We start from the raw sequence: 17,487 nt of genomic DNA, 5'->3' as shown, positions 1-17,487 counted from the left end.
TGTTTTTCTGACTTCCTTTTCTGACCTTATACTTACCTCAATTTGCCTTTTGGGACATACATGCATACATACGTACATATCATACTTGCCTGTTGAGAAGAGTTTATTCATATTATCTCATATAAAATCAACAACAATGATAATAATAATATTAAAGCAAACAGAGCTCTGGTATCGGAATAGTATCGGTATCGGCCGATATCCAAATTCAGGTATCGGGATCGGATCGGAAGTGAAAAAATGTGGATCGGTGCATCCCTAGATCAAACCAAACCTATCATGTATATAGAAACATAGATATCTTATTGGCCGCTGCTGAATGCCACCGCTATAGGTTAACTTTATTTACACCATCACTGAGACTGGAACACATGTCATTTATTCAGTACCATCATTAACTAACCTGTCATCAAGTGTTTGCCAGACGGACACATATTGGCTGTTTGGGTCCCACAGGTTTATCCTCTTTATGAATTGCTTAAAGCCACAGATCTATTATTTTACTGTCCTTTGTGGATTAGGAAAAATGCAAAATGCGTTGCACCAGGTTCTAGGCTTAGGCACTTTTAAAGCGCTTGTTTCACCCAAAAGAGGTTAAAATGGCAGGGCAAAGTGGAACAGGAAGGGTAGTCCAGGGAAATGCCAGCCATGGCACTCATACATACTGATATATATATATATATATATATATATAATTTATGTTTTACTTAATTCAGGGCTTCTGCAGGTTTTAACAGGTTCTATTTAAGACTTTTAAGACCTTTATGAATGAAAGTTAAGACCTATTTTACACCCAAATTGGTAAAAAAAAAAAAGTAAAATCAGTATTGATTCATGTCAGTTTAGGACTGTAAATTGATTGTTCTAAAGACAAGAAAGTGCCATATGGCTGGTCTCATCTATAGAGCTGATTAGCTCCACCACCCAGTGACTGACTTAATTCCAACAAGTAAACCAGTATCAGGTTCAATTTCTCACATTTGAAACAAGCCAAATTTTATGAAAATGGGTTCAGAATTCAATTTTGCAGTGCAATCTGAATCTCTGTTGTTAATGAGCGGATCTTGATCTCCCCAATATAACATATGCATGTCAGATTGATAATGCAGTATCTATGTTTCTATATCTATGAACCCTACAACCTTGCTAGTGCCTAAACATTTTGGTGAAAAACAAATTAAATACATTGTAAACTGATACATTACTGATAGATTCAATATCATCATTTTTATCAACTGCCAGACACGTTCATTAACTCCTAATTAAGCTACAAGAAAACTTACAACATGAACTTATGTTTGAAACTTATATAAAATGCAATTTCTAGGAGACCAGATTGGTGTAAGAAGTAAGAGAGAGCATTGCTGTACCTGTGGAAAAGGACTGATTTAACCAACGTCACCACGTCTCTACTGGCATTGTAACCTGCACACACGATGGCCACGTGGATGGTCTGTGGAGATCAGAAGGAGAGGGAAGGATTAGATTGAAGCATTGTAAGGAATGGATTGAATAACAGGTTAGAGAAGAGAGAAATTCATTCTGCATGTCATAGGCGAGAAAATTATTGACAGAACTGAATTTGCGAAGACGAATAGGAAAATAATTTGTAGAACTAAAACACAAAATACTTACTTTCAGCAAAGAGACCAGTGATCATAGCAAATCATACTGTGGAACATTAACTTACATCAAAGGGGAAGGTATGAAGGGAAGAATTCTGATCAGCCATAATATCAAGCCTACTACATACGATTGGTTGCCTTGCAGCCACATATTCTTTTTTTTTTTTTTTTTTTTAAGTTATTTTTTTTGGCCTTTATTAGATAGGGACAGCTGAAGATAGACAGGAGAGGGGGGCAGAGAGAGAGGGGATGACACGCAGCAAAGGGCCGCAGGTCTGATTCGAACCCGGGCCGCTGCAGCAACTCCGTACATGGGTCGCCAGCTCTACCGACTGAGCTAAGCGGGTGCCCAGCCATATATTCTTTAATATTGTTAAAGGCATCCCTGTAAAGTTGAACTATTATGATGCCAAAATATTAATAGTCCACAATCCATCTCTGCTTAGTGTACAGTTCATTAATTGCCCTTAGGATATTCACTTTCATTGTTATGCATAACAATTTGAGATGTTTAAAGGGGAACTTTAAAAATAAATGTTATTCTATTTTATATCTATTTAGCAGAAATAATGAATATAAACTATGAATTGTATTAGCATAACTGCTAACTTCACATCATGGGAAGACCCGCCCATACTCAGAGGCATACCATGGCCCTGACATTTTTTTCTAACCATGTCACCACTACTCATGCCTAAACCTAACCAATCCGCCAATCAGAGGCAGAGTAGGGTGGGTTTTTGCGAAATGTGGGTGAAAAAACAAAAACAAAATCACATTTAAAATGTGCTTTTAACATAGGCCTACTATAACTTTACGACACTTTTTTTGTCTCATTTCTGGATCTCACATCAGCCTACAGTTCAGTATGCTGAAATAAATGTCATTACGTTTTGGGCGCAATCTCTTCTGTGACTCAACCAGCACATGGTAAGTGTGCTGGTTGAAGTTCAACTTCTGTCACACTCGTGCTGCGACTGCAGTTGGATATACTTTAGATGTACTGGAGCCAAACATGACTCCAGAAACTACCATTACTATTGCTCACTGCACTACAAAACTTTGAATCCTTATAGAATGTACAGATTTGAACCTTTATCTGTAGCTCTGCAAGATCTAATGACACAACAGCTTTGTTAATACTTTAAATGTTCACCATTTTTCTTATTTCAAAGTAACAGGTTTATTTTACCTTTATCAAACAAATTACATGTTAAGTTTTGGATATCAATAATATTTCAATTAATTATGCATCCCTCAAATTCAGCTTTCTATTTCTATTTTTAGTTGATGGTTTCTTAAGTTTCCAACTATGACTCATTTCTAGGACATGTCTTGTTGCAACATTGTGATGTGGTATCTCTCCCTCCTTAGTGAAGGATTTCACCATGTGGATGTTTCTGCAACTATGGAAAGTTTGGATTTATGTCAACATTTGCCAAGCGTCATGGCAGATAAACAGTGTTATTACACATCAAATAAAAAATATTCAATGAAATCAAATTTATGAAGAATTTCATGGGCCCAAACACCACTATTGTTCACGTGCCTTAACTGTAGTCTCAGTGTTGAGATATGTCAAATGAGCTAATTCAATTACAATATGACATTCATATTTCATGTTTCATATCTATGGAAGCCGAGAACGGCCATGGATTTTATTTTTTTTTATGCACTGTTATATCGTGATAACGACTTATTATCTTGCTATCTCTATATAACAAAGTTTGTTTTCTCGTGATAACGAATTCATTATTTCGTTATCACGATATAACAAAGATCGTTTTCTCGTGATAACAAATTAATTAATAATGTGTTCGTCTTGATTTAAACCTACAAGAGCTGCCACGAATGGCTTCCAGTCAGGTAAACAAGCTAACGTAGTATAAGTGAGTGTGACTTACCGGTAGGCTACAGCGACAACCAGTGGCTACGGAAGCCGTTAATTAGTTATCACGAGAAAACAATCTTTGTTATATCGAGATAACGAGACAATAAGTCGTTATCATGAGATAACAGTGCATAAAAAAAGAAAGATCCATGGCCGTTCTCGGCTTCCGTACATATCAGTACTAATTAACACCATCGTTTTTTGTGATTTATATGATTTCTTTCATCTAAATGTGTCTGTGCCTCACTTCAGAGCCCCTGTCCATTGAACAAAACACCATAGTAAAAGTGTTTCTCAAAACCAAACAAATCTAGTTTCTATGGAAACAGAGGAGGGCAGATGAATGAGAGGTTGGGAAACCCACACTAGGTGACCCTCAAGATCATCTTGAATGTGAATTCTATATACAAAAACAAACGTTCCAGACTAAACTTACACTCACTATATGCAAATTGTGTGTATCTGTTTATATATATTACGGACTAGGGCTGCAACGATTCCTCGAGTACCTCGAGTAACTCGATTACAAAAAATGATCGAGGAATTTCCTCTGCCTCGAAGCCTCGTTTAATTAAATTCAAAACTCACGTTTCGCACAAATTCTTTTTAGTGTGACACAATGTGCAACGGCGTTACTAACGGCGTTATTTTTCAGTAACGGGATAATCTAATTAAGTACTTTTACCATCGTTGCAACGCCGTTACCGTTACTGAGAATGTAAAGTGGCCCGTTACTTGCGTTCCTACAATGTGGTTGAATGAAGCGCAGTGGTGTCAGGCTTTCTGACAGCCACACATCAGCTGCCGGGAGAGGGCAGGGTGGTGATGATGACACCGTTGCAAATGCGATGATGATTGGCTGGGTGGGCGGATGCCCTGCTCACGCTGTCTCACTGCACGCTCTAACTACTATAAACACAAGACAGAGACAATGGCGACGAGCCAGCGAAATTCAAAGGTAGCGATATCAAACTGGAAGTACCGACACTACTTCTCGCTTACTGAAGTTAAAGACAAGAATGTTTATGTAACATGCACTGTGCCCAGGAAAAAGACTTTATCCACGTCTGCCTCAAGCAACTCAAATCTTATGAAGCACCGCACAGCAACACATGCTAACAAGCCACTTGTTGCTGCTGCTAACCCAACCTCAAGCCCAGATGCAGCTAGCGTGAGCTCCAGTGAAGGAGACGGAGCCACTCCGTTAAAACAAGCAAAGCTTGATTTTCGGGTCAGTAACAGGTGGCGACTAGGGCCGACCTGAACACATTGATTGCAAGGTATGTTGCTGAAAACATGCTACCCCTGTCCATTATTTCTATGCATATGGTCGGCTGCAATCTGTTGAGTTCAAATAAATACCAAATGTTCTTATATATATATATATATATATATATATATATATATATATATATACACACATACATATACATACATACATACATACATAATATTTATATATATATACATACATATACATACATACATACATACATACATATATATACATACATATATATATATATATATATATATATATATATATGATATACACACACACACTGTATATAGTGTTTTTATTCTTCATTCAGTTATTATAAACATATTTTACGTTATAGAAGATGTTATAGAATGTAATAGCGTTATAGGACATACAAAATAACGTCAGTTACTTTGCTGAGTAACTAATTACTTTTACAATGTGGTAACTGGAAGAGACAGAAGATGTCGAAGGTGTGGGATCATTTTAAATTAAAATTAAGGACAACATCGTGGTGTGTGTACATTTGGACAACATTTTTATTTTATTTTTGATACTTTACATAATATGTATAATAATAAATAAATGTAAATTTTTCTTAAATAGGAAAAAAACTGTTTTTATTATTACGTGATCTGTCTTGTTTTCTATTGTATATTTAAAATTGGGCTTTAATTCAGCAAAAGTATGTTTTATCCGATTACTCGATTAATCGATGGAATATTCGATAGAATACTCGATAACCAAAATATTCGATAGCTGCAGCCCTATTACGGACTGATGGTCAAAATTTAAATTCATAGAGGCTGATTTTCAAAGGTGACCGTAGTTGCAGAAACACCTATGTTTGACTGTTGATGTTATCTGAAATAATGATTATGTTTGATGGTTATAGAGGAATCTTTTCCTTCAGCTGATTTTTTAATAGTATGTGAACACTATTCTGGACTTTTCCCTCTTCACCCTGGGTTATGGCTCCCATTTTAGCTCCAAATGTCTCTCCCTAATGTGAGCTTGACATGTCAAAACTCCATTTGCATTTTACACTCCCCTCTCAGAGCTTCTACATTATAATCTCCCTGCAGGGGTCAGGGCAGCTGGGCTAACCCTCCAAATGAGAAAGGGTCATGTTCAAGCACTGCTGGAAGGGTGCTACAGTCAGACTGCCCTGTCTTGATTTCTCCTCTTCCAACCCTGAAGGAGCTCTGCTTTCCCTGCAGTCAGCTGGCTTTTGAACAGCTCCTGGATGTAGCCGAGAACTGTGAGTGTGTGAGTGACAGCTGATGTGGGAGGAAAGTAGACAGTGGTGATAAGAAACCATCTGAGGGCATATCCTTTCTCAGAGCACTACACACAAATCCCTCACCTGCCAGCAAGGAAGCACAAGGTGTGTGTCTGTGTGCTGAGAGGAAAATCAGTTGTGAACCTGTTATTCTTGGTGCATTCTCAGTCCGATTGATAGGGGAATATGGAAATTAGTGACGTGCATCTCTATCACTGAGGTTGAGGAGATATGCATCTTGATGCATTGCCAACAATCCAATACATTCAAGATACACAAAAATAACCTACCAATCCAATACGTTTCACCACGATTTGATTCAACTGAAATCATATTCAAAGCAGAAGATTATGATGCTACACAATTTAATATGATATAGATCTTATTTTTTTGTTCTTCTTAAGCAGCTTGAGGAACAGTTTAGAGAGGAGGAATCAATCTAAATATAAAGTTATTGGTCACATTTCTAAATAATTAGGGCAGTGTATTGGCATGAGTCTGGCGATACGATATGTATCACAATACAGTGGTTACAGTTCAATATATTGTAATATATTGCGATACTGTAATTCAATTAAATTTTATTTGTATAGCGCCAATTCACAACAGAAGTTATCTCAGGACACTTTTCAAATAGAGCAGGTCTAGACCGAACTCTTTAAAACATTATTTACAGAGACCCAACAGTACCACCATGAGCAAGCACTTGGCGACGGGGGCAAGGAAAAACTGCCTTTTAAGAGGCAGAAACCTAGGACAGATCCTTCGGCTCTAGGTGGGTGGTCGTCTGCCTCGACCAGTACTGTAAGCATGCCAATACATTGTAATTTAGTCTAATAAAATGTTAGAATCAGAATCAGTATCAGTAGGAAAACTGTCCACAATATGCATAAAATCTGAGCAACCTAACCTAACGTTTAGGGGTTCAATCGCAAATATCGATACAATGTTTTTTAGAATCAATACAATATCATAAAACAAAATATCTCAGAATGATATTTTTTAATATTTTCCTACACACTACAAATAATTATATATGAATGAATCAGATTTACAGATGCAAGATGTTCGAAACTATGCATCCAGAGTTTATCCCAAATTGTATCCGGTGAACATTTTTTAAATCAGGAAATTTACACTTTTATACACTGATGCAAATCAGTGAATCTCCACATCCCTCATGGAAACGTTTAATGAGTTGTCTCTTCCTACCAATGGTTTAGTATTAATATTCTAAATTTAAGTGTTTGATATGCACCAAATCAATTTTTTTTATTAATCTTTCAGGGTTCCCACTCTTTTTAAGAAAGAACTCTTCCTAGACATTTTCCAGGAGTTTTTCTTAACAAAACAGGATAGCACTTGCTCACAAATGGAGCGAAGCCTGCGAGCTAGTTCAGTCAGTCAACTCAAGCTGCGCTGATTACACACGACATGCCTTATTCCATAATCACTAACCAAGCGCTCCCTTCCAATCTGGCGGTCTATTTAAACTGCACAATATCCCAGCTCTCCCTCTGCTCTGTCAATGCCGCTGTTGCCCTGCATCCATATTGCTGCTGCTGCTCTGTAAGCTATTGCTGCCTGCTGCGCTGTAAGCCCCACCACCACATCAGCATCCACCTGTAGGCTCCGGCTAGGGGTTAAGGTATTTGCGCATCACTCCCCAATATCTCTATGGAAACATATCTGTGGGGAATGATGAGGTCGGAGCCTGGACACCAAAATCTAAATATGCTATACTGCTGTAATAAACATTTCAAACGTGAGTTGGCTGACTGAACTGACAGTTTAACATTAATAGACTGTATGCATGTGATAATCTACAGCATTTCCAAAATAGACTTGATACCAAAAGTTTGCTGCAAGTGGTGTGAACAGCTGTTTACTGACATCGGAGCAGAAAGGAAAAGGGAGTGGTTTTCTGTTCCCCTTTGCGTCTGATAAACCTGCTTTGAAGTGTCATACAGTGCAGCTTATTCTACCAATAGCTGAGTTAAAAAAAAATAGGTTTAAGCGGTTGGATTAAGGAGATAAAATACATTTTAGAGAACATATTTCATACACATATTATTATTATTATTATTATATTACTATATATCAATTCCCAGGTATTTCCAAGACTGAAAAACAAATCTCTAAATTTCCATGTTTTCCAGGACTTGTGGGAAGTGCTTAAACCATTTTCATAGCACTGAGCCAGTACCCTGACCTGTACCAAGACAACTGACTACCTGTAAGTATAGGCTCTTGCAGTTATCCAGAGAAACTCCCACTGAGCTAAAAGGTGATGTGCTGTGGGGATCACAGCATGGCTGTCTTAAAGCTCTCACACTATCCATCCTTCCTGAGCCATATCCCAACAGCAAACCAGCATCATCACTGCTGAGGATTAGGCTAATGGGAGGCTAAAGCCAGGCTATACTATAGGCTCACAATGTGCTAATGGTGCCCTTGTTCCTGGAAAACATCTTCACGGTCATATTGCATTACTGAACAAAAAAGGCTTTGAATGGTGTGTTACTGATGGAACATTTTCAAAAAAACTGGCATTTTTTTTCCTAAAAACTGACAGATGCACATTATACATGTCTCACCTCACACTTATCCACAGCTGGCTGGTGCACACAGTCTGAGCTGTTTCCCACTGCAGCAGCTTTCTGGCCCTCATTGTCGCCGGTGCCTTCCTCTGAATGGGTTCGGTTCTGGTTGCCACGGTGACCGCCGCTTGGAAGGCGTGCAGACGGGCTTCTGGGCGGCCGGCTGAGCTCCCGGCGCAGTGCCCGGTTCTCTTCCTCCACTGCCCGGACCCGCAGCTCTAAGGCCTGCCTCTCACCGGCTCCGCCAACCGGCGTCGATGACTGGGCTTCCAATGGAGACAGGGGGAGGGGCTTCACTGTGGGGGTAAGGACAGGAAGAAACTGATTTAACGTGACACCAAAACATGATATTGACAACTCATGAAGCTGTTAAAAATGTGTAGATAATATGAACTGGATATGACAGTCGGACAGAAGACTGGGTCATTTTATACATTTTATATTACAATATCATTATGATCATGGTATCAACAGAGAATCACACATTAATGCAGACAAAAAACTCCTGTGAATCAAGCCTAAATTATAATAATACAACTAGACCTAAATAAGAATGTGTATACAATCGCATAATTCTATGATTTCTATATTGTGTTTAAAATGATAAAAAAGTACACTGTAAGAATAATAATATACAATATAATAATAACCTTTAGAATAATCATTGATGCAATTATAGAACGGCAATTATGCAACGCATGCTTCCAGTGCCTCCCTATGGACGTCTGCAGCTGTCATGTGACAAACACTGTCATGTGACAAACACTGTAACGACATGGCTGCATGTGCGAGCACAAGTGATACTATGGCCGCCGGTCCACGACTGGTAGAAAAAGATGACGCGAGGAGTGAAATATGGAAGTACTTTGCCTACCTTGCTGACAGTGAGGGCAAAGCTACCGATAAGTCGAGACCTGTTTGTCATCAGTGCTACAAACAATGCAAACAAAGGGAGCCAACACCTCCAACCTGGAGAAACACTTGGCTGACAAGCACGCCGAGTAGTAGGAGGAGTTTAAAGACCGACAGGTTAGTATGTGAAAGATAACACGACCACGTTCATACCCTTAAATAAGTCAAATGAGAAGGTTATGGTTTATTTTGTGAGAAGTCACTATTTTGCACCACCGTAGTTTGACGAGGCTATCTAGAGAAATAGTAGGCTGACTATGGGCATTATCCTCATGGCTAACCAATAGCCTGCCTACGGCTAATTCAACATCTCTGAAAATGCAACTTTCACAGATAATGTTAATAATTTGCATCTGCTAAAATAAAGCATACAAAACATCAGCTAAAATGATCTATAGGCTATATGATTATAATCAGAGTATGTGCATGTTTGTCAGTGATTTACGTATATTGGGTTATTACAGCATTTAAAGAGCACAGATCTACGCAAAGGAGGTGTATTTGTGAAACGCCTTGTAAGAAATAATGGACTCAAATATAAAGTTAACCATCAAAGAAATCAGACGTTGAAGTACAGGAAACATTAGCCTATATTAATCCATATATCACAGCTTAAATAACATTAGGTTAACTCATTATCCTCCTATTATTAATTATGGTAATGTTATGGTTAAGTAAATGTTAGCAGTTATCACTATAACCACTGCATATAGAGATGCTAAGTTAGTCACAAGTTATTGTTACTATCACACACAAACTATTTAGGTCCTCTGTTATGACAAATTTATCACCATCATATTTTAAATATTTCCATTTTCTTCTGCTACAGAAGTCTGGAGCCACAGGCTCAATGGCTGAGTTTTCTCCTCTGAAAGGAAAGGTTGCACAACTGACAGAATAAGTTACAATATCTGAGATATTGCTGCTAAATTTTATTTGCTTTTTTTCAAAGTTATGTTTTCTCTTATGTTTCTTATGATAACTGAGATAATGATGCTAAATTTATTATTTTTTTACCTTGAATATTGAATGTTCATTGCTCTAATTTATTTTTTATATTTTGATATTTCATATTTTGTTCAAATATAAATAAATATATAAATATAACTATATCTGCTGTTCATATGTTCATTCATTAGTGTGCTATATGATTGTCCCGGTTTTAAAATAAAGCACAGCAATGATATTTGAGAGTGTTTCTCCCTTTTCAGGAAAAGTATCGAAAAAGTATCGAAATCGCAATTCTTGACTTGGTATTGGTATCGAAACAATAATTTTGGTATCGTGACAACACTAATACCCATGATGCTTATCCAGACTATAACTGTACCCTCCAAGTGTTAGACCAAGGCATGGGATAATTTATTTTTATGAAGTTGAGCACTGCATTTTACCTAAACTACACTTTCTTTAGTTTTGTTCAGAACTGGTTTCATGTTTATTTGTCTGACAGAACACATCTGCACTGATGGTCTCAAAACAATCTCCCTTGGGATACCACAAAGGTCTATGGGGGGGGTTACATTCAAAGTGTTGATGCATCTCAAGACGCAGAGTACACAGATATCTTTCAATCAATACTGTCAGTACTAACAGCAGGGCAGCCCACGATCTGTATATCTAATCCAAGTTCTCTCTCTCTCTCTCTCTCTCTCTCTCTCTCTCTCTCTCTCTCTCTCTCTCTCTCTCTCTCTCTCCCTCTCCCTCTCTCTCTCTCTCTCTCTCTCTCTCTCTCTCTCTCTCTCTCTCTCTCTCTCTCTCTCTCTCTCTCTCTCTCTCTCTCTCTCTCTCTCTCTCTCTCTCTCCCTCCCGATAGCTTTCTTTACATTGTGCTATAATTTGCTTTACTCTGATTACTGTTTGTAGAGCCGTGTTGTTGTGAGGCTGGTCAGAGTGTGTCTGAGAGGGGGCAGTTAGCCTCAGTACCAACTGACATAGGGGACTCTTTTCTGGGCTCAGCTCTTGGGTTTGGAGGGCTTTGGAGTGGAGGGTGTCTCTGGGGCTGGATTTCAGGTGGTTAAAAAAGTTGAGCGTTCTCTTCTGAATGTTAATTATCAGTGGGTATCTGCCTAATTCTGCTCTACATGCATTTGTTGGTGTGTTTCTGTGTACGTGTAAAATGTGTCTGCAGAATCCTGCATGTAGAGATTCTGTTGGATGTTTGTCCCAACGGGTAAAGCTCTGATGACTGAGTGGACTCTCTCTCTCTCTCTATCACTCTCCCAAGAGGGGGGAGGCCTTGGTTGAAGATCATTCAAGAATACAATAGGTTCTCCAATCAGAATCTATCTGGGGGAAACAGACAGTCATGGACAACTCCACATAATACAGTATGGCAGGGAACCAGAGGCATTACAGCTCAAATTACATCTATTGACCGGTGTTTGGAAATAGATGGCTTTCCAGTATGATACCATCTGTCATCCCAGTCAACAAACAATTGCTTTAACCCAACTGGGAGAGTCTTGGTCCCTTTTTGACACAGGTTGTCAAATAAACATCCCTGTACTGAACCAACATACAGAGAAAATGGCAATAAACTCTAGCACATGTAAAGGTTGTCATCGTCTCAGGTTTTTTTTTTTTTTTTTTTTTTTTTAGGTGTAAGGAACTCTAAATACTGCCTGGAAATAACTGAAGTAATGTTACAAAACTTCCTAATGGTCTTGGCTTGATTTGTTCTCTAACCAAGTGTGTAAAATGAATTGCCACATTTTTGTTTTCCTTCAGTTTTATTGTACCCTGTGGCCATAAGATATGAAGACAGTCAGTATATAGGCTACATAGGTCCTTTCAACCATGCTAAGCCCTCCCCCATGGAACCAAAGCACCTTCTGGACTCCATTTCGTCCAAGCTGTAATTAATTTGCTGAGTGGATTTGCTGGGCCTAATCCCACTGAACTGGACTCAATGACAGTTTGTTTGTGCAGCTCAGAGATTGCATATGGAATTTTCAGGGCGGCAGATGCACCTGGTCTTTTATGAGGTCAAGCCAATTCATTTGGCTTTTAGGTACTTGTCATGAAGCTCATCATCTACACACAAACAAAAACCTCAGTGAAACACATGAATCTAATGTTCCCAGTGGTGGGGTTAAAATAACAATGCATTAGCTGAGTACAATGCACTTCATTCACATCTAAGAGGAAGCCACCAGAAGGTTATTTGTTTATAACACTGACCAGGTTAATAATGCATGCTCAGCTTACAAGTGTACATTTTTTATTCAATAAGTGTGTAAAATTTGATGTACGAAAATGTTAATTTTTGTGCACTACATGTGCTTTTATGTCAGAAGTTTAGGATCCAAATCATTCAATGAGTAATACTGACAGTAACCTGCACTTAAAGCTCCTCAATCAGCAGTTCACATCAACAATTTTACTGTCACTTGCGACATACTATACCACTTCCTTGAAGACAAGAATACAAACATTAAATTCCTGTAAATTCTCAAATAGGAGGCCTTTATTTATCTCAATGACCAAGCAAATCAGACAGTTGACAATTGTTGTCAATTGACCCACCACCGTGGAGGTTATGTTTTTGGTCCTATTTGTGGGCTTGTCTGTTTATCTGCTAGCAGGACTACGGAAAAACAACTGGCTCAATTTTCGTGAAACTTTCATGAAACACAGTCAATTTTGTAATGGATCTGAAACCACGGTGCAGATACACATATTGTTTTTTCCTTTTCTATGGCAAAATTAACTGAATTTGCCATAGTCATTAAGGTGAATAGCCGCCATGGCTAAAAATAAAACAAAATAACAGCCAACTCAAACCTCACTGTAGAAACATTGTAGCAACATGTAAGAAATATGCAGAATCCAGAATCCAGAATCAATCAGTATTTTTTTACCTGCGCGAACTCAGCAATTTGCATATCATAAGCCTAAACTACTGGCCTTGGCAGAGGTCTAATTGTCCCTGTTTCATGGGAGTATTTAACAATTTTGCAGTCATAGGCCTACCTGTTTTTCAATCTGCTAATGCAGCTTTTGCTGTTCATGCAAACACTTCCTCCATATTTACCTGTTGTCTCTGCAAATTCAGCATAATTTACATTTCCACAGCACAACACAATTCCATCAGCATCATTCCTCACCACTCGCTGCATCAGAAAAAATCTTCTCTTTTATCAATTAATTCCAATTCCCCTACAGGTGTTTTATATTAAAATCCTTCCAGTTCCTGGTATGCTTTTCTTAGTTTTGGTCTTATTGAAAATACCTTAACATTGGTCCAAAAAAAAAAAAGAAAAGGAGAAGAAATATGAAAATAACCAGTAAATAAAAACAGCGTGGGTATGACAGAATTAGTGCTGTGGAAATGAACATTATACAGAATTTACCACGTGAGTCATTAGAGTACAAGTGATTCCAACTCTACTCAATCGTTTTTACACTGCTGTTGTTACTGCTCCCCAATATACTCCCAAATCCCCAAATTTCCTCCCAACTCACTGTTGATATTTTGAACTTAATTAAAATACACAGTTTCAAAATCAGGCTGTGTGTCTTTGTCTTTTAACTACATGATATGGAATTGTCTCCTTAACCTTAAAAACATGACACAGCATATCTAGACGCAGCAGCTGTACAGGTACTGGACCAGTACTCTAAATGTGTACATGAGCACTTGTTTAAATGTACTTAGTTACTCATGTCCCTATGCTCTTCTGATCAGCTGACCTCTTATCCAGCTAACACAGACACTTGTAGCACTTGCTGAGTGATTCATGACTGTTTAGATGCTATACCTCTAGTGCATTCATGTATGTCAGATTTAATTGTCATCAGCTGTAAAGCTCCATCCTTTCCCTCCTGCTCTTAGGCAGATATCCACTGGGCGGTGGCAGCACATCCATCATGTGATGGCATCTGTTCACCTGGCAGACAGCTTGAAACCCCTCCGCACATGAACAACAGCCAGCCGCCATTTTGTCTAAGCGCTTGGATAAGGCGGATGAAATACTATTCCCTATTAACCCTAACATGTTATAACCCTATGCAATTGGAGCAAAAGGAGATTACCATTGAAATAATAAAACATTATTTGGGACAAAAAGGATATAGAAAATGAACAGAATTTAATTAGCATATGAAAATGAAGCTATGCTTTTCAAATTTTTTCATGCAGTGAAGATTTGCCAATTTGACAATAATATAGGGTTCAATTTAATGTTTGTTTCACTTGCATAATAGAGCAAGTGGGTCAGAAATCTACTTCGAAAGGCACATTTTAACTTGAAAAAATATTAACTCCAAAAAAGGAAACTTAAGGCATGCTTGTAATTAAGCAACATTAATTGATTAGTTTCATTTCGCTTGATGGCGGCTGTGCCGCAGAGGCAGAGCAGGTCGTCGCGTTGGTTTGATCCCCGCATCCTCCTACAACATGTCGAAGTATCCTTGAGCAGGATACTGAACCCCAAATTGCTCCCGATGCTGTGAATCAGTGTGTGAATGTGTATGAATGTGTTAGTTTCTGTTCGATGGGCTTTGCCATCGCTGAGTAAATGTGTGTGAAAGGGCGAATGTGGCATGTAGTGTAAAAGTGCTTTGAGTGGTCGGAAGACAAGACTATACAAGTACAAGTCCATTTACCATTTGATGAATAGACATAACTGGGTATCATCTGCATAACAATTAAAGTTAATGGAGTGATTCCTAATAATGTTGCCAAAGGAAGCATATATAAGGTGAACAGAATTGGCCTGACTAACTTTGACGTTAGTTCATTGTTAATATGTACAAATTGCGATCGATCTGTTAAATAGGACATAAACTAGCTTAATGCAGTTCCTTTAATCCCAATTAGATCTTAAGTCTCTGTAACAGGATGTGATGGTTGTATCTTACAAGGTATTTATATGATCATCTCTCAATCCCAACTCACCAAAAATTGCAGCTTGGTCAGTGGACCTTTAATTCAAACTAGGATGCCAGTGGCAGTTTTGCATGTGCAGGGCTCTGCGGACAAATAAGCAACAATGAACATCTAGTTATACTTTCAAAATAAAGCTTGCTGAGAAACATGTCACATTTTTTTGTTTAAACCGTTGCAGTTTGGTTCAGCGTAAGCATAGGGCCACTGACCAAGCTGCCGTATCAGACGACTTGGGAGTCAGAACAGGCTGATCACCTTAAGTGCATACTATCTGCCCAGAAATACAGTGGTAGTCTAGGCTAAAACCAATGTTAAGTCAGCCAGGCCAGGGCAGTGGCCGACACAGTCTAGAAATATGGGATTTATACATTGGTTTTGACCCTGGGCAAACATTTTATCCCTCTGGGCCAGTAGGAGACATCTCTGAGATCACAAAAAAAAATCTTCTACTGCTGGAGAACAGGTAAATAATGTTTGGATTTCCCCCCAAGGTTTATGTAGGGAACACTATGTCACCAAATCATGAGGTAACATAGAGAGTCACAAATGTGTTGAAGCAGGAAATGGGTTTTCAGATAGTTTGGGTAACCATTTTAACATTTACCTATAATTTCGCTTATAAAGTTTGACAAATCTGGAGGTTTGTTTTCAATCTGTCTGACTGCTCATGTCCCCTGACTGGTCAGACTAAATTGCAGAAATCAATAACTAAATTACCCATTAATAAAGTTTATTGCCCAAGTATGGTTTTATCGACAAGGCTCAAGTACCTTGCTATACCAACCTACCAACCCCATGTGAGGTTTGATAAGGCTTATGGCAGGCTTACTGATGCACGGCAGGGCGTGTGTGTACCCAACAGGATGTGTGTGTGTTAGTACAGATGGATTGTGTCAGCTGCTTAATATTCACATTGACAGTGATTGTATGATCCGGATGATATCATGCAGGGACTCACAACAGCATAGTAATAAAAGCTGATGAACTGTCTGGGTCAGTGACCTTGAATGTTGTTGGATGTTGGTCAATGCATCATGTATACAAACAGCCAAATTTTACTTGGTGGATTCTTTCATTTTAAGTTTATTTAATTTAAAAGGCTTCACAGGCAGAAATATCTGGTGTGTAATACATTAGGACACTGCTGAACATATCTTGTGTAGTAGTAACCTCTAATGACTTACGAAGAATGAGCTACTGTTTCTGGTGACACAAGTATTCACTAACCTTATGCAGGAATCCGTCTTGGCAGGCTTCAATCTATGCATTTGTGGCCAAACTACAGTGGACCATCTTTGATGAAGTACAGGCAGCGATGGGGGTGGGGGCTAGGTTACGGCTCCCATAGAGGTTAGTGTAGATAAGTAGTAGAGTATTTCTTCATTAACAGAAGAGCAAAGAGTGGGACTGAAGGCTTTTTTCCATGGAAAAGACATTTTCCTTCATCTACCGACAAGTTTGACAACGTTACATGGTTTATTGATCTGATTGGTCAAAGTTTGCTCATGATAGACAGATGGTTCGTCCAATCACCTGCCAACATTTTTTTAAAGTGTTGAAGTGTCTGTATGAGATGCACTAGGCTTACAGAAAGCCCTTAGGAAGTAAAGGGACCTGTACTTGTATAGCGCCTTTCTAGTCTTCCGACCACTCAAAGCGTTTTTACACTACGTGCCACATTCACCCTTTCATACTCATTTACTCAGTGATGGCAAAGCATCGAACAGAAACGTATTCATTCATACACATTCACACACCGATGCACAGCATCTGGAGCAATTCGGGGTTCAGTATCTTGCTCAAGGATACTTCGACATGTGGCAGGAGGAGCCAACAACCTTCCGATTAGTGGATGACCCGCTCTGCCTCTGAGCCACAGCCACCGTCAAGTGGTGCTGTATAAAGAGCGGTTAGGTTTACTTTTTTTTCTTCTACTTTTGCTTTTTACAAGTTCTTTGTGTTTGTAATTTTGAAATATCCTTTGTTGGTCTCTAGGGCTGGGAATCGAAATTCAACATGCCTC

At 38.7% G+C, this 17,487-nt stretch overlaps 1 protein-coding gene across 2 annotated transcripts in view; it reads right to left on the bottom strand.

Moving 5' to 3' along the window:
- The window catches only part of large1 (LARGE xylosyl- and glucuronyltransferase 1), a 157,707-nt gene that overhangs the window by 83,229 nt on the left and 56,991 nt on the right, over positions 1-17,487 (bottom strand). For both annotated transcript variants that reach the window (XM_051392030.1, XM_051392029.1), the window contains 2 exons: positions 8,657-8,955; positions 1,371-1,453 (listed from right to left, as the gene is read on the bottom strand). In XM_051392030.1, coding sequence (XP_051247990.1) covers positions 1,371-1,453; positions 8,657-8,955 — 382 coding nt within the window. The remainder of the gene's footprint in view (positions 1-1,370; positions 1,454-8,656; positions 8,956-17,487) is intronic.

The sequence above is a fragment of the Dicentrarchus labrax genome, unplaced genomic scaffold (assembly GCF_905237075.1).
Source record: "Dicentrarchus labrax unplaced genomic scaffold, dlabrax2021, whole genome shotgun sequence".
NCBI classification, from domain to species: domain Eukaryota; kingdom Metazoa; phylum Chordata; class Actinopteri; family Moronidae; genus Dicentrarchus; species Dicentrarchus labrax.
Note: the sequence above shows the minus strand (reverse complement) of the source record. Positions and strands in the feature narration are given on the sequence as shown.